This window comes from Sebastes fasciatus, chromosome 11 (assembly GCF_043250625.1).
Source record: "Sebastes fasciatus isolate fSebFas1 chromosome 11, fSebFas1.pri, whole genome shotgun sequence".
Taxonomy (NCBI): domain Eukaryota; kingdom Metazoa; phylum Chordata; class Actinopteri; order Perciformes; family Sebastidae; genus Sebastes; species Sebastes fasciatus.
Genome location: NC_133805.1, coordinates 9,778,455 through 9,803,297, shown reverse-complemented (window position 1 = coordinate 9,803,297; position 24,843 = coordinate 9,778,455). Strand labels below are relative to the sequence as shown.

The 24,843-nt window shown below is 45.7% G+C and overlaps 1 protein-coding gene across 1 annotated transcript in view; it reads left to right on the top strand.

The window, feature by feature from the left end:
- LOC141776685 (uncharacterized) overlaps positions 1-24,843 on the top strand; it is an 85,330-nt gene that overhangs the window by 16,969 nt on the left and 43,518 nt on the right. Inside the window, exons 2-4 of the mRNA XM_074650433.1 lie at positions 17,630-17,920; positions 19,571-20,001; positions 20,170-20,304. Of these exons, the coding sequence (XP_074506534.1) occupies positions 19,648-20,001; positions 20,170-20,304 (489 nt within the window). The 5' untranslated portion in view covers positions 17,630-17,920; positions 19,571-19,647. The remainder of the gene's footprint in view (positions 1-17,629; positions 17,921-19,570; positions 20,002-20,169; positions 20,305-24,843) is intronic.

Genomic DNA, 24,843 nt, shown 5'->3' with positions numbered 1-24,843 from the left:
TCCTCACCCCTCTCTCCCCTCTCTCCTCTCCTCCTCTCCTCCTCTCTCCTCTCCTCTTCTCTCCTTCTCCTCTCTCCTCCTCTCCTTCTCCTCTCCTCTCTCCTCCTCTCCTTCTCCTCTCCTCTCCTTCTCCTCTCCTCTCCTCTCCTCTCCTCTCCTCTCCTCTCCTCTCCTCTCCTCTCCTCTCCTCTCCTCTCCTCTCCTCTCCTCTCCTTCCCTTCTCCTCTCCTCCTCTCCTCTCCTCTCTCCTCCTCTTCCTCTCCTCTCCCTATGTCCTGTCCCCTCTCCTCCCCCTTTCTTCTCCTCTCCTTCTCCTTCTCCTGTTCCCTCTCCTCTCCCTTTCTTCTCCCCTCCTTCTCCTTCTCCTTCTCCTTCTCCTCTCCTCTCCTCTCCTCTCCTCCCATCTCCTCTCCTCTCCTTTCCTCACCTCCTATGTCCTCTCCCTCCTCTCCTCTCCTATCCTCTCTACTCATTTCCTCACCTCCTATGTCCTCCTATCTCCTCTCCTCTCCCCTCATCTCCCTTCTCCTCCTCTCCTCCTCCCAGCTTGTCAGTCATTTCTCATCCGTAGGACAGCGAAGGTGGCGCGCCTCCGAAGCGTGGCCTACTTTTTTCCCGCTTCTCACACAGAATGGAAATGAGCTCAACTTATTTCTTTGCGAACGTCTGTCTGATTTTAATTAACATCACAGTCGTCGCGATAAAACGGCGCTCTGTCTATATCTTACAGCAACGAGATCCGCACATCCGCCTTCTGCAAAGTGTGTGTGTGTGTGTGTGTGTGTGTGTGTGTGTGTGTGTGTGTGTGTGAGGGAGTGACAGAGACAGTGAGCTGAAATCCATAATTTAACTGCATGCCCACAAGCTGCACACAGCAACACTGATTTCAACACACTCCTCTCAGGTCTCACACGAACACGTTTTGCTGTGGGTGTTTTCTAACACACACTCAACCTACTACTGTATTTTTAATTGTTGTTCGTGTTTCTCCCCCCCCCCCGAACACATAGCACCATGGAGTTCGCCGTTATTGCGGCAGTGGCACTCTCTCTTCCTCTCGCTCGGTGTGTGTTTGTCGTAAGGCAACACAGTGAGTGTATTTATAGCGTATTCTGTCAGACAATGTACTGCATTTGTGTGTATTCATTTGGAAATAATAACATTGACAACTGCTTGAGAGACGGAGGGGTTGAGAGAGGAGAGGAGGACTCATTTCCACCATGTATCCACTAACGAGCTGTATTGTGCTCCAGGCGATGTGTGTGATAGCTTCAAGCCGCTGTGTGAGTGTGTGAGTGTGTGTAAATGTGTGTGTGAGTGTGCGTGTGTGTGTGTGTGTGTGCCTACTTATTGGCAGCTGAGGGATCTTAACCGTCTCATTTTTTTCTAATTTTCATGTTCTACTCTCCCCTCTTCGTATTTTTCTGTTTCTTGTCTTCTCCTTTTCTTTACTCTCTTCTCCTCCCATCTCCTTTCCTCACTTCCTATCTCCCCTCCTCTCCTTTCACCCTATGTCATCCCTTCTCTCCTTTCCTCCTTCTTCCTGTCCTTTCGTCTACTCCCCACTCCTCTTGTTTCCTCTCATCCTATCTCCTCTCCCTTCCTTCCTCTCTCACCATCTCCTCTTCTCTCTCCTTACCTCACCTCCTATCTCCTCGCCGCTCTTCCTATCTCTCTCTCTCTCCCTCTCCTCTCTTCCCATCTCATATCCTCACTTCCTATGTCCTTTCCTCACCTCCTATCTTCTCTCCTCTCTTCCCAACTCCTCTCCTCTCTACTTTCCTCACTATCTATCTCCCCTCCCTTCCCATCTCTCCTCTCTTTCATCCCCTCTCCTCTCTCCTTTCCTCACCTCCTCTATTCTCTCCTCTATTCTCCTTTCCTTTCCTCACCTCCTATCTCATCTCCTCACCTCCCATCTCCTCTCCCCTCTCTTTTCCTAACTTCCTACATCTGTTCTCCTCCCATCTCCTCTCCTTTCCTCACTACTATCTCCTCTCCTCTCTTCCTATATCCTCTCCCCTCTCTCCTTTCCTCACCTCCTATCCCCTCTCCCTTTATTTCTCTCCTCTCCTCCCATCTCCTCTCCTCTCTCCTTTCCTCACCTCCTACATTTCTTTTCTTCTCCCATCTCCTCTCCTTTTCCCACTCATATTTCCTCTCCTCTCTTCCTATATCCTCTCCCCTCTCTTCTCCCCTCTCCTCCCATCTCCTCTCTCTCCTTTCCTCACCTCCTCTCCTCTCCTCTCCTCTCCTCTCCTCTCCTCTCCTCTCCTCTCCTCTCCTCTCCTCTCCTCTCCTCTCTCCTCTCCTCACCTCCTATCTCCTCTCTTCACCTCCTATCTCCTCTCCTCACCTCCTATCTCCTCTCCTCCACCATATTTCACACTCAGAAGTAGGTTTTGTTCTATCACGGCCCAAACTCTCTCTACCGTGCCATTGTTTAGAGTGTAATGCATTATCCATCTCTATTCCACTTTGTTCACTCCACTTCACTTCAAGTAGCTGCAACTTATGAGCAACATACGCTCACGCTGACACACACACACACACACACACACACACACACACACACACACACACACACACACACATACACACACACACACACACACACACACACACACACATACATAAGCAGGCACGCAGCTCTGCGATCCCATTAGCTTTAATATTTCAGCAGCGTCATAGCATTCGCCAGCGGCCTTGTCACCGCCTGCTCCCCAGGGACACAGATCCTAGATCAGCCCGGCGTGTCCTCAACCGCCAACATCCCCACCAGGACGGGGGAAAGCACTCGGCTGACCTCGAAGCTGTGCTTGCACCGTGCCCGGCATTCCCAGGAGTCGTCGTCATCCCCCCCACACCACCACCACCCCCCATCACACACCCTCCTGTCACCTCCACCCTCGCTGCCATCTCGAGGGAGGAGCTGAAAGAGGGGACGGGGGAGGAGGGGGGGAGAAAAAGAGGGGGAGAGCGGAAGAATGCAGAGGCAAGTCCGTGGGAGGGGGCGAGGGAATGAAAATAAGATGAGCAGAGGAGAGAGAGAGATGCAGAGAGAGGTTGTGTGGGTGGGCTATGGGGTGCTGATTAGGCCCTTGGTTTGAAGTGCTCAGCGGCTTACCCTTGCGGATGTGCACTCACACACACATTGTTTCGCACTCTATAACTCATTCAGTGTTACAAAGGCTTTAGAAGTATACGGTGAGGACAGTGTGCCGCGTTTAGGCATTCTGTTAGAAATCCTCTGCTCTTTGAGGTGGAATATTTCCCTTTTGTTCTGAAATTCATGCCTGTGATCAATTGGATGGAGAGGTCTACTGCATAATAGAGCTCTGTGTGTGTGTGTGTGTGTGTGTGTGTGTGTGTGCGTGTCTATATATGTGTGTGTTTCATCTGCCTGTCCATCTGTGTGTGTGAAGACTAAAGCTGGACTGAGCTCTCTTATATGTGCTTACCTGAGGCATAAAAAAAAAAAAATCACGGCACGAAGAGCTCTTTTGTACTGTGATTACACAACGCTCATTCCGCCAGAGTCTGACCACTCGTTGGCTGTATGGAGGCTGTGAAGGCTGTGAAGGCTGTGAAGGCTGTGAAGGCTGTGAAGGCTGTGAAGGCTGTGAAGGCTGTGAAGGCGCGAGGACACACAAATCCCGACATACAACAGCATAAGCTATGTCCTGTGAGTTATAACTCATGCATGATCACTAAATGGAAACATTTGTTATCTCCACAACAATACAGCCAGAGGAGCTGAATCTTTTATGGCTCCCTTGGCCCCCCCCAAAAAGCCCCCACACACACACACACTCACACACTCTGACGCACACTATCACACACGCACACACACACAGATGCCTGCCACACGTTGGAGCTCACAGGTCATCCTCCTGTGAATAAACCCAAAGAGGACGCATCGAGGCATAAACAAACCACACAACACCTCCCTTCCTCAAACCTCCAACCTCCATCAAACATTAAAACGGGGGTGTTGTGTTGTGCGCACACCTGCGTGCACGCGCACACACAAACACACGTGTGGGGGGGGCCTTCACGCCTTGATAAACGTACAGTTATGAAACATTAACACAAATATATCCCCATTGTCTTGCGATGAAATATTCATCTTCTTGTTCAGACTGATACACGCTCTCGGCGCTCCGCTCGTCCTCTATTCACATAGACTAAACATTCCCTTTATGGCAGCAGAAGAAGCTTTGGGGGACCCGGCTGCAACCTCGGTCTCGACACACGTCTTACCTTGACGTCCCTTGACTTCCCTTAGTTGGCTTGTCTGCGGTTTGGTTAAAAAAAAAAAAATGGAAGTTTTGACCTACTTAAGGGACTGTTTGTAACATCTTACACGAATAAATCAATCCGGGTTGGTGTCCCATGCGCGCTCGCGTGTGGCTACGCTGCTCCAACACAAACTACACGGTAGCACCAAAACCGCAAAGTTATATCTAGTGAAGCCCGTCTTGCAAAAGGGTGTTGGCCGCAGTCGGAGGACGCGGGGGAGACCGTAGCTTTGGTCTCCAGGGCCGGAGTCTCTGCTGTACTCTGCTCCTCTGCTCCTCTGCCTGCTTGCTTGCCTTCACTCGCACACCACGCTCGTTCTCTCTCTTTCGCTCCACTCTCACGTGCATGCGCGCACATTACACACTGCAGAAGAGTTAGCAGCTCTGAGAATATCTAGTGGACGTTTGTGCAGAAATAAATGCCGCAGCGCCTCCAGGCCAACAGAGGTTTCCCGTGTCTCGTGAAGTGACGGGGCTCCGCAGCGATTCACTTCTTCCTTTCTGTTAAGGCTGCTTATTGTTTTTATTGTCCAAAAACATGAATGCTTTTTTTTGTTAGCCTATACTCCCATATCAGATGTTGGTGCAACCTTCTGTTCTCTGTGGTAACTTACCTATTTCAAGCTGGTAAGCCTCTGCAAGCTGAATTCCATCTGAAATGAACGGAAAACAACAGCTGTTGGGACGGTAGGAAATAAATCTCAAATCTTACAGTAAACTTTGGGAAATGATCAGCAGGAATGCAAAGTACTGTAAGTGGGCTTTAGCTTTTATAGCGAGCTGAAAATTGAAAAAACGTTTTGTTTTATTCAGATAGATAGATAAATAGATATATAGGGTTTTGTCTGCTGCTGCTAATGCTGGGTACACACGTTTTTTTTTGATGGTTCTATAGATTATCTTTCCAGATATTCCTGTGGTGTGAGGTATTTTAAGAGTGTTTCGATTGGTCGCGAGAGATTTTGCAAGATTTCTTTTTTTTTTTACTCTTGTTCATGAATTAATCTGTTAGTGTGTGTGTGGTGGCTGTTTTGGCCACATCGTTGCTCTCTACACACACACACACTATAGGAACAAAACTGTTAAATTTAACATAACATGTCGTCATGTGTAGGGTCAAAGTTTCAAAATCGGTTAAGATTTTAAAAATCTTTCAGTGTGGGTCAGCCTTAAGTCACGTGATACTAGTATTAGTGTTGTTGTGAGACACAGAAAAGAAACCACAAAGCAACACCGTGAAGAATAACTGGGCGGAGAATGGGGAGAGAGAGAGAGAAAGAGAGAGGGGTTGAGTGAGCGCTTGGACACACACAACCTAAATCATCATTGGAAAATCATTAGAAATCTGGCAAAGTAGAGGGGCACAGATTGAGGGACAAACCCCCCATTCAAGTGTACACAAAGACAGGCCTGCACACACACACTAACACACTATAACACACCATAACACACTCACAGAGAGGCAGCCGGGTGGAAGGGAAGAGGGGCGGTTCCAACGGTACACTTGCTACACACACACACACACACACACAGAGCTCGAACCTCACAAACAACCCTCCATACTTCCCAACCCGTCCGCCCACCTCCGTCGACATTTATTGCTCCTTCTGTGTGAATGCCTCGGAGTTTCATTCACATGTCTGCCATTGTGTGTGTGCATGTGTGTGTGTGTGTGCACGCATGAGTGTGTGTGTTTACGGGTTTGTCGCTGTGAGTGAGAGCTCCATTAGTGATTCATTTGTGTGTAGTTAACCATTGTGGAGAGAAGGCAACATTTTATTTGTCTGAACCCAACCCTGACCATATGGCAACACCTTCCCCGGCTCACTCCTCTTCCTCCCCTCCACTTTTCCTCCTCCTCCTCTGCTTCTCCCTCTGGACCTAACACTCCTTCTTCTCTTTCTTCCCTTCCTCTCCCTCACCCACAGTTCATCTGTTCACCCCGTCTCGTCTGCACTTCCTGCTAAGAAGTTGTTGCCTTCTTCCTTTGGCTGACTTTTTTTGGAAAGCCACGTTGCGGCATGTGTGCACGTCACGCATGCGTGTGTGTTGTAGGTCGATGGGGACAGGCCTCTTTGGCTGTCAGCTACTATCAGCCCTCACGTGTGCCAGTAATGTTGTGTATTGTCCGAACACATCACCAGAGGAGCATCTGAGACGTCCATTAAAGTTCAAAGCAATTTATCACTATCTCCCTCCTCCTCTTCCTCCTCCTCCTCCTCTACGTCTCCCATCATCCCTCACTCCCTCCTCCTTCTCCCCATGCTGTCACTATCTCCTCCTTCTCTTCTCCTCCTTCCAGTCTCCATCCATCACATCCAGCCGCCGCTCTCCCTGTTTCGCTTGAATTAAAATTCAAATAGGATTAATCGGTAGGATTTTTTATTTTTTTTTTGGGCTGAAGCAGGTTGAGCAAGGTGCAGAAATGTAAATATAATTCAAAATGAAGATAAAAAATATTGTGGAGTCTCTCTCCTCTCTCTCTCTCTCTTATTCTGTCTTGTATGTGTCTGTCTCTCAGCCTCTCTCTGCCCCTGTCTGTCACACTCGCTAATGCACGGTGCCCTTGACATCTTGAGTGTGATTTGTGACAAGCTGAAGCTCCTGAAGGCTTTGAGCGTGTGCGTCCGAGTGTGTGTGTGTGTGTGTGTGTGTGTGTGTGTGTGTGACAGGAGCCACCCCGGGGTATGATAACTTTTTAGACGGCGAGTTTAAATATTAAACTGGCCTTAACAACTGACGGCTCCTCTAACACCCGTTCAACAGCCGTTCAACATGCATGCACGGGGAGAAAAAAAAACACTCGCCCACACGTGTTCCAGCCTTGACAGTAAGTAGCTTTCCTCAGCATACGCGCGGCTGTGTGGATGTGCGAGTGCAAATTGTGTACGTGCCTCTGAGAGTGTGTGTGTGTGCATATGCGACACAAGGTTGGATTTGGACTTGTTTTTAATCAGTGGGATTTTGCAAATGGCCTCGGGCTTCTCCCAGGGACTAATTAGTGATGTGACTTCGGCATAATAAATAAACACACACACACACACACACACACACACACACACACACACGAACGCAATGCAGCATCAAAACACACACACAAAAAAAAAGAACACAGAGTTAGAGGAGAGTCAGGATTTTACAGATCAGATGAAGAAAGCGTACATTTACAAGGGGTAAATGCAAATAAGTAAACAAATGCACTGCTGCCTGATCCATACTGTTTCTCTTCTCTCTCTCTCTCTCTCTCGCTCTACCCTAATTTCTCTCCTTTTCGCCTTTGCAGTGTGTTATTGTCGAGTTTTCACTTTCAATTCCTCTCCCTCTGTCACACATACACACACACACACACACACATAGATTCAACTATTTAATGTGTTGACAGCCTGCGCCCAAGTGAGAGCAGAAGGTTGACGGCCTAAGAGAATTCCTCAGGCTTTTCCACACTGCACCTTAATGCGCACACACAAACACACACACACACACACACACACACATTCTGGCTGTGTAAACCAGAGAGATTAGCAGCTCATTAGCATACCACAGGGGGGCTACACACAGGGGACCGTGTGTTTCTGTGTATGTATGTGTGTGAGCATGTCGAGTGTGTGTGTGTGTGTGTGTGCCAGCACACCTCAGAGCATTGTCTTCTGGTCATAACAACAACTGTTCCATTATTTGAGCGCCAGAATGAAAGTGTCTTTAATCAGGAGGACAGAGAGAAAAAAAAAAAAAAACAGAGGCCACAGAGAATTAGCGAATATGTTTTCATCCCCGAGACAATTATCAGATTAAACAAATTCACCTCGTTAGGCGGCTAATCCATCCGTCCAATCAGCGGGCAGGACGGAGGCAGCAACACCTGCTCCCCTGCGGTGACCTCAGACAGACAGATGTGGGGATGTGGAGATGATCCACTTTCAGAGTCACTGCTCGGATTCGAGGGAGGATTGTTTCATCCTTTTGAAGTCTGGCGTTTGGCATGAAAAGGGGAATGCAACCCAGTTTACAAAGTCTACTTTTCACGTTCATTTGGAGGGTCGATTGAGCTCCGCACACTTTCAAAACAAAGTTCTGCCTCAGTTTAAAGGCGCTCTGTACGATATCCAGAGCATTAATATAGCTATATGCTATGTAAAGATATAGAGGATTACCTGAGCAGAGAATGAAGTTGCTCTCCCTCAGTGTGTGTTGCAATCAGAGCTTCTTCGTGCTTTGTTAATGTAGCCGGGCCGGCCGCGCGTTCTTGTAGTGCATGTTCGCGCATGTGAGTGTGCCGCCGATCTGCACTGCTCTCATACGGCGTTTACAGCAGATTGTCTATCGATGATTTAGCTTTTTATTGGTTTAAAATGAGCTTAAACAAGCATCAGCCACCCTGCCATCCGGTCGCACTAAGTGGCGTATGAATGACACGGTACTCGCAAGTCATTTTACATGCAAAAACGCCGTTCTTGCTTTTGGCGTGTCATTTGTACGCCATGTATTGACTGCAATGTAAACGCATCTGTGTGAACATGCTACGCTCAGAGCTAGTGACGTAGAATAAAGAGTGAGAAAGACTGCTCATGGTGGATGAGAGGGGAGGTGGATGGGTCCAACAAACACAAGACTTTCAACTAGGAGACCGGTGTTCGTTGAGTACTTCTGTTACGTTGTTTACGTACATATAGTATTTAGTTTACATACTTATTTTAAGCCCGACCATGATGTTTTCCCTAAACCTAACTAAGTGGTTTGGTTGCCTAAACCTAGCTGCAGCCAGTTTTGTTGTGTGACATAAAAATGACGAGCAAAAGCAGCATACAACGGACACGTGAAAAGGCTGATATCCGTTCTGATGACACACTGTAGGTCCTTGTAATGTCGGGCTATTTATACGCCTTCCCATGAGATCGGGGTTGAACTTCAAGAATGGCATATCACAGCAGCATGGCGATATGCTGCTTCACATCGCCACATCATACGTAGTCTGAGAACAATTCACCTCCAACACTGACATAAAGCCTGCATGCTATGGATGCTTCATTGCACAAAATGGTACATTGACTCTGCATTGCCTTCATGTAAGACGCCTGCATGAAATCCTGTCAACCAAACAGCCGTTACATTTATTACTTATGCACAACATAACAGAAAATCTGGTCAGCTGTAAATCATCCAGAGTCTTCTCTGAGACACTTCCTGCAGTCATTTACTGTTTTTTTCCTGTGCATTAGTAAGACATCACAGAGGACAAAACAGACTCTTGACTCATGTTTCTGGCTGCAGGAGACAGCAGGTAGTGTTCACAACAACAACAGACACATCCCGGGGCAAATCTATTTTAAAGCTGACAGTCGGCGACTTTCTCCTTTAAGAAAAGAGGAAGTGCAACCCGAAGCCTTGATCGGGATAAAGGCCGAGATTTATTTAGACTGATAAAATGATCACAGTCACGGCAGTGAAAGTGAGTAAGTAAAATGTGTGTGTGTGTGTGTGCTTCACTCACTCATACACGCACTCACAACGCACGCACACCTCTTCACAATCAGAAATCAGCGCCCGGCTGCAGAGAGAAAAGAGAATTCATTAAACTCAGCCACCCACGCTGGGCCACAGAATAGACGGGGGGCAGCGAGGGAAGGAAGGCGGGGAGGATGATGATGAGAGAGAGAGAGCTGTGAGAAAAGAGGGAGGAAGAGGAGGGAAAAAGGAGAAGGAGAGAGGGGATGGAGCCCTCTTAGCGGGGGCCCATCAAATGAAGAGGATAGGAGGTCAGTTGAACAGAAAAGCTCTTTTGGAGCAAAGGGATGAGAGAGAGAGAGGAGAGTAAAGAAATAACAGAACACTGGAGGAGAGAGGAGAGCATGACTATGTGAGAGAGAGAGAGGTGTTAGAAAGGAGTTAAGAGATCAGAACACAAACAAAAGCAATGAAAACTTGTCCTCACGAACTATAAGATTGCCTCCAGCCACTAGCGCTTCCTGCTTGGTAGCGTAGACTGGTTATAAGAAGTGGACGTAGTCACCGTGACGTCACACACTGGTTTGTGGACTGCCGTTTCGAAGCCTCAATTCGACATTTTGGTCGTCGCCATCTTGGTTTTTTGCAACCAGAAGAAAAAACAAGAGGATGGAGCTAAGTACAACCAAACACTGAATAAGACATTTTCAGGTGACCAATTAGGTTAACCAACTAGATAATTAACTTCCAAGAGGTAACACGGACAACTCCCAGACCGGACAACGCCGTGGTAGCGACCTGTCAATCACAAAGTAGCCACGCCCTAAAGCATCCCCTGTTAGCATTTAAGTCAAAGCACTGCTGTGTGAATAGACTGTATGTAAGAAGTGGACATACTGTGACGTTACCCATTGGTTTTGGACTACAGCTTTGAAGCCTCAATTTCGTCTTTTTGGCCGACGCAATCTTGGATTTTTGTCGCAGCCATCTTGGGTTTTTGCAACCGGAAGTGACACGAGAGGGTAGAGCTACAACCGAACGCGGTATAAGATAATTCTAGGCGACCAAAAATGTTACAATTAACTTTCCTGAACTGAAAACACACTGTGAAAGGGTTAAAGTTATAAGACGAAAACACAGACCACTCTCAGACCGGACAACGCCGTGGTAGCGACCTGTCAATCACAAGGTAGCCACGCCCTAAAGCATCCCCTGCTTTATGGTCTATTTGACTCTAAATGGGACCATAATTTACTAAATGAACATCATGCTGTATTGAAGAAGACTTTAAACTAGCGATTGAGACCATAAACTCATGTTTACAATGTTTACTGAGGTAATAAATCAAGTGAGAAGTAGGCTCATTTTCTCATAGACTTCTATACAATCTGACTTCTTTTTGCAACCAGAGGAGTCGCCCGCTGCTGGCTGTTAGAAAGAATGCAAGTTTAAGTCACTTCCTTATTAGCTTTACTTTTCTGACCCGGAGGTTGCCCACTGCTTGGTAGCCAAAAGGCCGTTCCGACACCTTTCACCAAACCTGACTGACAAGCCAATCAGATAATGCGTTCCCGGTCAGCATTTGTAAGCTGCGACCTGAGGCCGACATGTCGACCTTTCCCTCTCTCCCTCCTCATCCTGGGCCTAATCCGCACTGCGCTAATCTGGTTAACTAGAGCTGTTTCTGAAATGAACAAAAAGCCTAATCTAATTCCCATTTAGCACTAATTAAGAGATTATTGACCTCACATCCTATTATCGTAATCATCTGGCTTTGGCAAATGGAAACAAATCAGTAAAAAAAACGACAGCAGCAGTCAAGAATCAGACGCCACAGCGCCGGTGTACTGTTAGAGATTCAGTGGGTGACATCAGCGCTCACTCGGATAAGATGTACAGATACACTGAAGGAAGACATGTGAGGTTCCTCTATCTGCCTTAGAGACACACACACGCACACACACACACACACACGTTCCACCTTAAGCCTTTTACTGTCCAGAATGTCAGCAGCCATCTCCAGCACCATGGCCTGTCACACAGAGTGAGAGAGGAGAAAGTGTGAGTGTGTGTGAAGTGTGTGTGTGTGTGTGTGTGTGAGCGAGAGAGAGAGAGAGACGGAAGCTGAGGGACGGAGACATGCAGGAGGGAGGGGTGTCCTTGAGAGAGGACAGAGGTGTTCAGCTGGATCTAATGTGACGGAGGAAACAACTGGAGCACACACACACCACTGTTGCATCAATAACATTCCTCTCCAGAAAGGAAATATTTGTTGGGATAAATTCACATGAATCAACAATCCGTCCGACTAAATCCGTTTGTGCCATCCAACCCTCCACAGGCCAGCCTTTTATATCGGCAGTATAGGAACGGACGGAGGGGGGGGGAGGCGAGAGCGGGGCCGAGCCCCAGCCTGGCTCTCTGCAATGGGCCTCAGCATCATTATCATCAGCAGCGGGCCCTCTCAGATGCGCCAGCACAAGATCAAAGGAAAGCCTCTCAATCTTCTCCCCTCACTGAGGCAGCACAGAGCTGCTCTATAACTGGCATCTTGGTCCTGCGATAATCCTCCCATTGATCTACTTCACAGAGTTCAGTCTGCGCCGAGGCTTCTGGGCTGAGGGTTAAAGATGCCGAGGAATGTCTGTCAGAGTTTGCAGCACACTGGGTGCCAGATCTTATTAAGCCATACGCTGGCCCGAGCTGTGCTTTATACGGTGTCCTTTATTTTCTTGTTTTCAAGGTGCTTCGCTCATACGAGGTAATGTTAATGTTTTATGAGGTCTTCTAGAATTTGCATAGATTCTACCCAGATCATCATTTAGGCTTTTGTAAAGGATACAAAAATAGGTTATGTATTTAGCACAAGCAATTAAAAAGCACATCCGCTGCAACATGCAGGCATGGGATCGGGTGGAGGGGCACATTAATTCACCTTATTTTCTTGTTCCTTCCTTTTCCTTTGAAGTCCAGGAGGGGGGAGTTAGACTGGAAGGCAGAAGGAGAGGGTGGAGGGTGAGGATGAAGACAGGGAACAATAGACCAGTGAGCCATTACCTCAGCTCTGCCACCGGGCCTCCCTCTTCTCAACGTCTCCATCTACCGGTGGCTTGACGAACTGACGGCTTTTCCTGGACGGTTCTGCTGACTGGCACTGCTGAGTTGACAACACGGAAGTCTGTTGATATACACTTTATGTTGTTTTTTTAATGCATTTAATTTAGTATGAGTTCAAGAGTTAGTGAGATTTAGCAGGGCTGGTAGGTTAACATAGCTTTGGACCAGTGGTGGACTCAGAGGGCGCTTTGTCACGTTTTCTCTACTGGAAGGGCATCCTAGAGGGCACTTTATCATGTTTTCTCCACTTGAAGGGCATCCTAGAGGGCACTTTGTCACGTTTTCTCCACTGGAAGGGCATCCTAGAGGGCACGTTATCATACTTTCTCGACTGGAAGGGCATCCTAGAGGGCCCTGCATCATGTTTTCTCCACTGGAAGGGCACCCTAGTGGGTAATTTATCATGTTTTCTCCATTCGAAGGGCACTGCATCATGTTTTATCTACCATAGGGGCATCCAAGGGGGCACTTTTGCTGTGTTTTCGTTTTCCAAACTCCCCTTGAGTCCACCAGTGCTTTGGATAGAGCCAACGGTTTCCCCCTGTTTTCACTCTTTATGCTAAGCTAAGCTAAGAGGCTGCTGGCTGTAGCTTCCTATTTATCCTGCAGACATGAGAGTGATATCAACCTTCTCTTCCGACTCTTGGCAAGAAAGTGATTATTTCCCCAAACTATTTCTTTAATCTTTACTCGTTTATTCGTAGCGCTTAAAAAAGTACACTATTAATTTAAAATGCTTGGGTCAAAGTGAGGCCGGCGCTACCGCCACACAAACCAGTGTGTGTGAGTAGAGATACGAAGGCGAAGGTTCGGGTTGTAGAGGCATGTGGTTTGGTCAGCGTGTATTAATGTGATGTTTTTTTTATTCAGAGCCAACTGTGAACGTGAATGTGTTGGATGAGACTTATCGCATGTGTTTTTTTGCCTCATAAACACTATAAACACTCATAGGCCGACACACACACACACACACACACACACACACACACACACACACACATCGACTCACGCCTCCGTCTTAACCACGCGATTTTTCCAAGCTTGGCGAAATGCATTGATAAGCAAGTGCTTGCATACATACACACACACACACACACACACACACACACATACACATACACTGCAGTGTGAAATTGGGTCAGCAGCGGAGAGTGGGCTTTAATGCTGAGCACATACGCTCTCTAAAACTGATCTGCATATTCATGTGGGTGGCTATCAAAATGACACACACACAAGTAGACACGCACAGATACATGCGCGCACATAAATAAGTACATGCATGTACACATTGGCCTAAACTTATTCATCCCACACACGTGCCCACACATACATGCAAATGCACACACACACTCTCACACACACACACACACACACACACACACACACACACACACACACACACACACACACACACACACACACAGACAACAAAGCACAAAGAAAACCCTGAATCTCATGGATATTGCAACTGTCAAGGAGCCACAGGGGGCATTCATGTTCTACTCATTCTAATTCTGTGGCTAAAAATGAGCTTCTTCCTCTCCCAGCTGAACCATGTCAATCATTTTTCTCCTTTTTTCCTTTCGCTTCTCTTCCCTCCATTGCCCCTCTTTCTCCCCGCTGGCAAAAGCGGTGACCGTCTCTCGGAGCACGGTGAAGTCCGGCTAATGCCGGCTGCCCGGCAGCAGCAGAACGGCTCTCATTAGCTCACAACTTGTGAGTGAGTCTTGTCAAAAAGTCTTAGAAGTGCTCACACTTTTCCCAAAAAGATATTCAAGCGCCAAAAACAGAAGGAAAAAAAATCACCAGGAAATCATTCTGCTGCTGAGCTTGGAAGAGGAAGAAGCAGACTGAAAGAAAGGTGTGAAAGATGGGGGGGAGATGGAGAGAGAGGAGGTCTCTCCCTAAGGATATACTTGTCAAAAACCCCTACTTTGCGTTTCTGACTTTTTCAGCGGCGAACAACAGTTTTCTCTGACAAAGCATTTTCCTGCTTATTTGCAGACGGAGGGAGGAGACGGGGCTCAAGTTGGAACGTGAGAAACTGAAAGGATGTAACAAAGGATTCAGAGCAAGTAAGCAGATAGCTCTGAAGGCCGCTAGGGGCCGGGGAGAGGAGGGTGGAGGGGAGGGGTGGTGTTGGTGGTGGTGGAGGAGGTTGTGGTGGTGGTGGTGGTGCGGGGCTGGTGGTGTCTTTTGAAGAGAGAGATGGTAGGGGAAAGAGAAAGGAGGAGACGGAGAGAATGAGACACAGAGAGAGAGAGAGAGAGAGAGTCTCCTGTGTATGTGTTTGGGGACCCACACAGTGAGGCCTGAGCATGTGATTTATTTCAGAATACTAATGTCTCTTTGATCTCCACTGCTTAAAAAACACCCTGCTGGGACTGTGGGCATGCACACACACACACATTCACACACGCTAACACGTGCACACAAATGCATATATGTATTTATATACAAGCTAGCACACGCCCGTACATACCTGCGAGCACACACATTAATATCGTTGTGTCCCCTCGACTGACTGCTGAGCACGACTCATTTATGCACACACACATACACGCACACACATACTCCAGGGCGTCTAATCTACTTTAACTATCGTCAAATCCATAGAGATCCAATTACAAAGATAGAGGGATATTTGTTTTTCTCTGTGCATCCTAAAAGACTAATTAAATTTTCATGTAAAGATGAAATTATTTGATACAACACAAACGTCTTTTCATTTTCATAATTGTAATGTAATATGTTTTAATTGGGGATCCTGTGACTATATTTCTGCCTACCTCAGCTGCATTTCTAGGCCCATTATCCCGAGCAACGATTAAACCAGTCACACACACACACAAAGAAAAAAACAGAATGGTGACGTAGGCTACTTACCTTTCTTTGTTGTATTGTTTCATCATTATTCCAAGCCGGGGTCGTGGTGGCTAGAGCGTTTCCCAGAATGCACTGGGCGGCAAAAGGCAGTCAATCAAAGAGCTAACAGAGAACACAAACAAATACTCTAATGGAGACTAGTCTGACGTCCTGAGTTTTTTTGTCTTGTATGTCTCCTTACTCTGAAAAAGAACGAAGAAGATATATAAATATTAGATAGATGCATGTTTCAGATAGCGTTACAATAGGAGATAGTATGCAAAATAATGAATGAACAGCCATGGAGCTCTGTGAGGCTGTACTTAAACACAGCAATGCTAATGCTTTGAGCTAAATGCTAACACCAGCATGCTAACATGCTTAGAGCAGTGGGCTACCTCCGGGTCTGAGAAGTGAAGCCAATGCTGAAGTGCCTTAAACTTGTATTCTTTTAACAGCCAGCAGGGGGCGACTCCTCTGGTTGCAAAAAATAGTCTGATTGTATAGAAGTCTATGAGAAAATGAGCCTACTTCTCACTTGATTTATTGCCTCAGTAAACATTGTAAACATGAGTTTATGGTCTCAATCGCTAGTTTCAAGTCTTCTTCAATACAGCATGATGTTCATTTAGTAAATTATGGTCCCATTTAGAGTCAAATAGACCATAAAGCAGGGGATGCTTTAAGGCGTAGCTACCTTGTGATTGACCGGTCGCTACCACGGCGTTGTCCAGTCTGGGAGTTGTCCGCGTTTCCGTTGTAGAACTTTAACCCTTTCACAGTGAAAGGAAATTGTTGTCGTTCAGTTGTACTTAGCTCCACTCTCTCGGGTCACTTCTGATTGCAAAGTACCAAGATGCCGACGGCCAAAAACCAAGATGTCGACGGCCAAAATGCCTTACTCAAGGCTTCAAATCAGCAGTCCACAAACCAATAGGTGACATCACGTCGACTACATCCACCTCTTATATACGGTCTATTGCTCAAAGTGACAATGCTAATGTGCTGATGTTTCGCATTGTTTCTCATGCGTCGTCACGTAAATAACAAACATCAGCAGCACTGAACAAGCCCAGACAGTAGATCCTTGATTTATATTCATTTTTACATTATATATTCACTAAAAGTAGACCGAACCCGAACGTCATTTGTAAATATCTGTCCGAAAACCGCTCCGAATCGTACCATCGGGCTTGGATCGGGTATCCACGCTCTAGTCTGAATATACCTGTATTCACCCTCTGTCTGAAAACGCTCGGTTTCAGCGCCTGTCTCTTTAAGATCCCCTCCCAAAAAAAAACAGTCTGCTCTGATTGGCTTGCGAGAAAAATGGTGCACCTTTGAAAAGGTAGTTCTCAAGCTGTGGTTCGGTATATTCTAATGAGCCTGCATGTGACATAAGAAGGGGAGCCAAATCTGAATAGCTTGTTGAATCACATGTTTTCTGATCTATGCAGCCCACAAAAAACTTACCATGTGTAAAGTGTTGTCTTATGTCACAGTTTGTGCGTTAGTAGGCGCTCCAAATACCCAAATGTATGTGCACAAACACTGACAGAGTTTTTCATGATATGTCCCCTTTAACTGCAAACTAGGCTGTATGTATACAGCTGTATCATTAAAATTCAATATAAATAGGCTGCTCTGGAAAGAAGCTGTTTTCTTTTGATTCTATACAGCTGGATAATGTTTTATTTTTCTTGTGCTTATGCTGATCTCTCTCTCTCTCTCTGCTTTCTCCTGGGTCGGTCCGTCCTGGACAAAATTCATTGTGGGATATACTGAGTTTGTTGTACTTATAATGTACTGATGTTGTGCTTCTCTGGGTTTCTGTCATTGAGTTTGAAGTGTTTTATCGTGTATTTTCTTTCAACACTCTCTGCATGTGTGTCCATTCTGCTCAGGTCTGAAACAGGAGGCTAGTCTAACCTCCCTCCTCCCCGTAGTCTCAGTTGATACATGGAATCTGTCAGAAACTCCAGCTCTCCTCCCCGATGAACACCTCCAGCAGCAGCCTCAGGGACATCAGTGCATGCAGCTGCTGGCCCGACTCTTCTGGGTTTTCCAACCCTCCGCTTCACAGCAGAGATAGCAGCTTGGTGACGCCACCTCTCATAAGGGGGCTGCCTCGGGGTGACACGATGCACCGACTCCAGTGGCTTATGGAATCAGATATGGTCTTGCATTAGACAAAGGTATAGATGATCTGACCTGCTTAGACCACAGCAGCTAGTGCCCCTAAAAAACTACATCTAGTTGCTCATATGACAAACCCAGAATCACCAACTCTGTTGTCTCCCTCAGCTCTACAGAGGGTTTTAGGCAGACTGGTTTTGGCTCACTCTCACTGCTCTCATCAGCTCTAAAGCTCTGATAAACCCACTGTACAAGCTCCAAACAGCAGAGAGACAAAGTCAGCAAATAGCTGACCATAGTGGAGCATTTAGCAGCTAAAGAGCCAGATATTTCCCTCAGGAGTTGGTGGAGACCAAAAACAGAGCTACAAGGAGAGTGTGTTTCCAGCTTGTTTTTTACATCCTACTCCCAAAATCCCTGATTTAGCATCGCACTCTTATAACTCCTCTAATAACTTGGACTCATGATGGACAGTTTAAGAGATCAAAATCAAAGTAGCTGAACTGACCCTGCCATGTCAAACATTTAATTCTTAATCATTATCCACCCCTCCACTACTTAATCAAGCTACTTCCTTTTTTCAGTCATGATGCATCAGCTGCATCATTCATCAGACAGTTAAAGGTTCTCTATATGATATTCAGAGCATTAATATAGCATCAAACAACTATTAGCTGTGTAAAGATATAGAGGCGTAATGTCTGAGCAGGGAATGAAGTCGCTCTCCCTCTGTGTGTTGTGTTGCGGGTCGGTGTCCCATGCGCGCTCGCGTGTCGCTACGCTGTTCAGACTCAGACTCCAACACAAACTACACAGAAGCACCAAAACCGCAAAGTTCTATCTAGTGAAGCCCGTCTTACAAAACAGTGTTGGGCGCAGTCAGAGGACGCGGGGGAGACCGTAGCTTTGGTCTCCAGGACCGGAGTCTCTGCTGTACTCTGCTCCTCTGCCTGCCTGCCTTCACTCACACACCGCGCTCATTCTCGCTATTTCGCTCCACCTCTCACATTTATGCGCGCACACTACACACTGCAGAAGAGTTATAGCTCTGAGAATATCTAGTGAATGTACAGTGGACGTTTGTGCAGATATAAATGCTGCAGCTCCTCCAGACCAACAGAGGTTTCCCGTGTCTTGTGAAGTGACGGGGCTCCGCAGCGAGTAACATTATTGTCTCCGACCAAAGCTCCGGTGTCTCCCTTGTTCCCTCCGGCCGCGGTCGGGAGGCTGAAGCAGGAAAAGCCAACACTAGGATCAGCAGTGATTCATGGAGAGACCTTCGTCTGGTCAGCTAACATTAAAATATTTAGTGAAATATAGAGTGGTATTGTGGTTTTAGCTGACGTGTGTTGCCTCACTGTTTTGAGCGATGCTCTTTCATGCCTATGCAGAGCGAGCACAAGCTCGAGCCCGACGCTGACTTGGTGTCGCTGTTAACAAGCATTTCTGATTCTTACAAACAGTCCCTTTAACTCTGCCCCTGTATATCGAGAGGCTCCCTCTAACACACACACTCTCAGCTCTGCAGAATGAACAGCAAACTCAGAAAAAAAGCATTAGGCCTACTCAGCTCCTGCAGTTTCCTTTAAAAAAAGGCTTTAAAATATAGTACAACACACTGATCCTGCACTTTGCAAGCAACAAAGCACCTGCTGTAAGGTAATCACTAGTAAGTGGTCACCTTACAGCAGGTGCTTTGCTGCTTGCAGCTGCTCTCTGGTCAAACAAGCCCTGATAGCACCACCACCACCAGCACCACCCTGCCTGGACCAGCAGGAGCATCAACATGCTGCTGTTTCTAAAGCAGACGGCTCCATCTGGTGGCCGCTCTGTCGCTCGCAGGGAGAAGGTGGAGCTAAACAAGAGGACTTCTAGCCTGAACTTGTCCTGCCACTTTCTTATGTTGTTACATCGGGAAGTAATAAGGCCAAACATGGTTCATGAGCTGCTGGCGGTCCGTCTCAACGACAGGGAGTATAAAAACTGGCTGAAAGCAGGCCGGTGTCTGCTCATCCTGAGGGACGGCCTGCAGCCCTTCATCACCCTCCACATGAGAGCTTTCCACAGAGACCTGCTCAAACAAAACACTCTGCTACGGAAACCGTGCCAGACTTCTTCATGCAGACCGAGAGGGAATAAGGTCAGATTAATCTGCTTAGTCTTGGCTTAATGTTTTGCTGATTTAATTATTGTTTATGCGACACTTATATACTTTACTTGCACTTTATATATTCAACCACTATTCCCACTTATTGTCACAGTGACTTGCTGTAATACGTTGTGAGCATTGTTGTGTGTGTTTGTGTAGCTTTCCTCAGCATGCAGGCTGTGTTCAGAGTGGCAGACAGTGATCCTGAGACACCACAGACAGCCAGATGTCACAGTGAACTGGGACAACTGTTTCCCTCCCAACTGGAGAACAGACCACTGGGAACTGGCCAAGGTAGTCCCCACACACACACACACACACACACACACACACACACACACACACACACACTGAATTTAAATCTGCTGTGACTGGCATTCTTAAAGGTCCCATATTGTAAAAAAGTGTGATTTTTTCATTTATTGTATATTATAAAGCAGGTTTATGTGCTATATAAATACTGTTAAACCATCAAAACGCCCAATATACGGAGAAACAAACACAGCCCGTATTTAGAAATTGTGCGTTTGAAACAAGCCGTTGTCCATTTGTGATGTCACAAATATACAATGTTTAGATCATTACATGGTTTTAAACTTAAACATTCTAAATGTGTCCCAGTTTATTTCCTGTTGCAGTGTATGTAAATAACATCAGCTGACAGGAAGTAAACATGGACTCAAACTGTTGCCTAGCAATGCAATTCCGTTGAAATGCACTAAAACGGAGCGTTTCAGACAAAGGGTAAATTCAGGTATATTCGGGCAGACAGCATGAGGAAAATAAGGGTGCATGCATTACAGCATGTTAACATGTTCTAGTAGAAACACAAAATACAAGTAAGAACCTGAAAATGAGCACGATATGGGACCTTTAAATACATTATATATGATACCGTAGAATAGTTGTCATAAACAACACAACCACTGGCCCTGACTCTTAAAGAGCAACTTGCAGGTTGAAATTTTTGACTAAATTTTAGGACTGTCCTCAACCAAAGAAATTCTTAGTCGACTAACACTCATACGATTTTGTCGACTAATCAATTTACCACTTTAAATCTTGTGTTTACCAGAGATGTGCTCAGAAGTTTCTTGGAAATAAGTTACTTAGCATGAAAAAACAACAACAACAACAACAACAACAACAACTAATCAACTAAAGAAATCTTAGTCGACTACGACCGAAACCACGGATTAGTCGACGAAGAGGATTTAGGGCTCCATAATTTCTGACATTTCATACACTAAAATTAGGGCTTGGTGATATGGCCAAACTGTTCTATGACAAAATAGGTAATTTCATATCTCTATCTAATGATATATATATATATTTCCAGTATATATATATATATACATAAGTATGTATACTGTATATCACAATAGCATGTTTTCTGATAATTCAATAAATATATTATCCATATGAAATAACCACATGGTAAAGCCTATTTATCTATACTCCTGTGTGAATTAAATACTTGACAAATGAAAAGTACTGAATATTTTCTCATTTTAAGTACTAGAGTGCCTGCCTTCACTCACACACCGCGCTCGTTCACGCTCTTTCGCTCCACTCTCACGTTCTTGCGCGCACACTACACACTGCAGGAGAGTTAGTTTAGCTCTGAGAATATCTAGTGAATGTAAAGTGGACGTTTGTGCAGAAATAAATGCTGCAGCTCCTCCAGACCAACAGAGGTTTCCCGTGTCTTGTGAAGGGACGGGGCTCCGCAGCGAGAAACGTTATCGTCTCCCACCAAAACTCCGGTGTCTCCCCTGTTCCCTCCGGCCGCGGTCGGGAGGCTGAAGCAGGAAAAGCCAACTGATCAATAATCAATAATAAAAATAATCATTAGTTGCTAAAACAAGTGAAGCTCCATTTGGTCAAATTATTGTCTATCACCTGCTTAAGTAAATTCAAATGGCAACATTATATAACCCAACAGAAGCATTTGTTGAGTTTTTTAGAACAACATGTCAAACTGAAAAGGTCTCTGTCTTTCTGTCTCAGTCTTTTTGTCCGTCTCTCTGTCTCTGTGTCGTCCTGTAGGCCTACATGCCGCGGGGTCAGAAAATGAAGGGGGCAGATCAGTGCGACGCCGCTGCTCTGCTCAACCTGATCAACTACTGTGATTGTTTCCAGTCTGTGGATCCAAAATTTGTGAGAGAGGTAAATATTCAGGTTCATATTGTTTGAAGTATGTTTTCTTTAGTGTTTAATCACCTGAAAATAAGAATCGTTGTGTTGGAGGAATTTCAATACAAAACAAAGAGATTTGTATTTGTTATGATGGGCCAGAGAGGGGTGGCATCAGTGCTGGAGGTTGATGTGTTTGTTTTTTCCTTCCGTCCTTTTCAAGTAAGTGGGACTGTATTTCTGTGTTTCTAGGTGATCCGTTTCAGGAACGAGTTGATGCATTCCTGTGAGTTTCGTGTGAAGGATGAATGGATGAGACACTACCAGACCACTGTGAAAAAGCTTGTGCAGCAGTTCAGCCACGTACCACAGATGGCCACAGTCGGACAACAGATCGAGGAGGTGAGCGTGTTTTGTCTGCGTGTGCGCCGCCACCGCTGCTGAATGTATGTCCAGTGTGTCTGAAAGTCCTCGCTGCATCCGTGTTGTTTTGCGTCACAGTTTGTGCCCATGTTGCAAATTTTTTGTTTGTCCAGATGCTGACCGTTGATCTGTCAATATGTGTCTCTGGTTTGGACCGAATGGATTCTGCTAACCTGGATGGAATAGAGTGTGATTTCGTTAGCCAATGGGAGACCAGCGCCGACTTAATCAGCCAATGGGAGGCTGAGTTGCTACAAGAGAGGCTGCAGGAGTTACTGGGTGCTGCTGAAGATGATCCAAAGACACAGGTGTGAACAACAAATATGTCCATGAGCACTTGCGCATAGATGTTCAGACCGGAGTGATCTGATCAGAAGTTGACTGCTTTAAGTACGTCTGTTCACACCTGGCATTAGAATGCGTCTCCAGTGACCACTTGTGATCCGATCTCACTTCCCCGCTCTATATGCAAATAAACACTGTAATATCCTACATATTCATGAATTCGGGTACATTTTATTAACATTTTATTAACATCAAAATAAAAGCTTAATGTACCGGCGGTACCCGGGGATCTCAGTGCCGCCAGCACCGCTGCTTTTGCCAGGCAACAGCAGGGTACAGAGCTTCAGAGAGCCGGGGAGGGGAGCGGAACAAAATACTGGAACAATAACACTGACACATCTCCAAAAATATGATAATAATGCACTTTGCGTGCAAAAAAAATGCAGTTACAGTAGAGCACAGAGGTCGTTTCCATGCAGCGAGGCAGACAAGTGCTTGCGTCTGCCTGTCACATGAGGAGCGCTGTGAGACCCCACGGATCCAAGTGAGTAGGCGGTCCTTAATGTGGCCCATGACACATTTGCGTACACACTGCTAGAAGAATGTGGTCATATGCGGCCCGGACCACCTCTGAATGTGGTCGGAAAGATCCGATCTCAATGCGTCTTCAACGCGTCTTGAGTGCGTTCACACCTGTTCTTAGAGCTGTCCACTTGTGATCCGATCACTGAGGACATATGTTAATACCAGGTCTGAACAGGACCTTAGACATAATACATATAAAGAAATATGTCACATGACTTGGACTGACTCTGTCTCCTCCTCAGGACACTGAGCAGCTGAAGAGGCTGGGTGGTTTCCTGCAGGCCAACAGAGATCTGGGCGAGAGGTTTTCTGCAGAGCTCCAAGCCATCGACTCACTGGAGGCCAGAGGTTGAGGAGGAGGGAGAGGCGAAAAGGAGAACGAGGAGCATTGGATTTGTGACAGATCGTATGTGCATGTATGTCATTGAAAGTGTCAATTTAAAAAAATCTGAAAAATAACATTGTTTTGTTCCTGATTGACTCACTGATAGATCTTGATTTCGGTCTTTAACTTAAAATAATGTTAATAACCATAATAATAAAATCTACCCAGGTGCTTATACAGCAACAAAATAAAGAATCCATCAAAAAAAGATTAGTAATGACCAAAAAGGTACACATCAGACCAGCACATACGGGTACATAGCAAAAGGTCAAGGCCGTGCCCCCTTTTGGGGGATAGAAAACCAAAGATCCCATAAACTTCAATGCAATTTGACATATGTTTGGATTGTAATTTTGACAAGTTTGTATGCATTCATGTCTTGTTATAGAAAAGTTTGTTTTATACACGTCTAAAAATTATTTTGCGACCTTGCTAAACCTGATGCCTTAATAAATTAAGGTTGACTGTCGTCATGTCCCTTCAGTCTCCCCCCGTCCAACGCAGTGGCCGGATATTACTTATCCAGAATTCTGTACAAATAACGTTACGCTAAGTGTCGCCTGTAAATAACCAACCTGTTAATACTCAACTGTTTGATCTATAGGCTGAGGTTTAGTTGGAGACGACAGTCTGATGCTGCTTTACAGGTTGCAGAGATAAACAAAACCGAAACCGAAACCGAAACCCGCCGAAATGTTTTAAATTATTAATTCACAATCATATTCATTTTTTTTTTCAAGAAAAGCCATACTTTTTTTTGCCACCTTTCTGAAGGCTCTGTGAATGTATTATTTATAAAAAATATATATATTAGATAGATAGATAGATAGATAGATAGATAGATAGTAACTTTATTGATCCCCCAGGGAAATTAAATTAATTCATTATTTGTCTACATAAAAATGTTAATGTTAATAAAACCTTTAAATCATGTTAATTATAGCCTAGCATCTGTGGCAGGGCTACTGGTGAATGTGTTAATGTGTAGACAGCATTTTAAAGTTGAAGCTGGGCTTGTA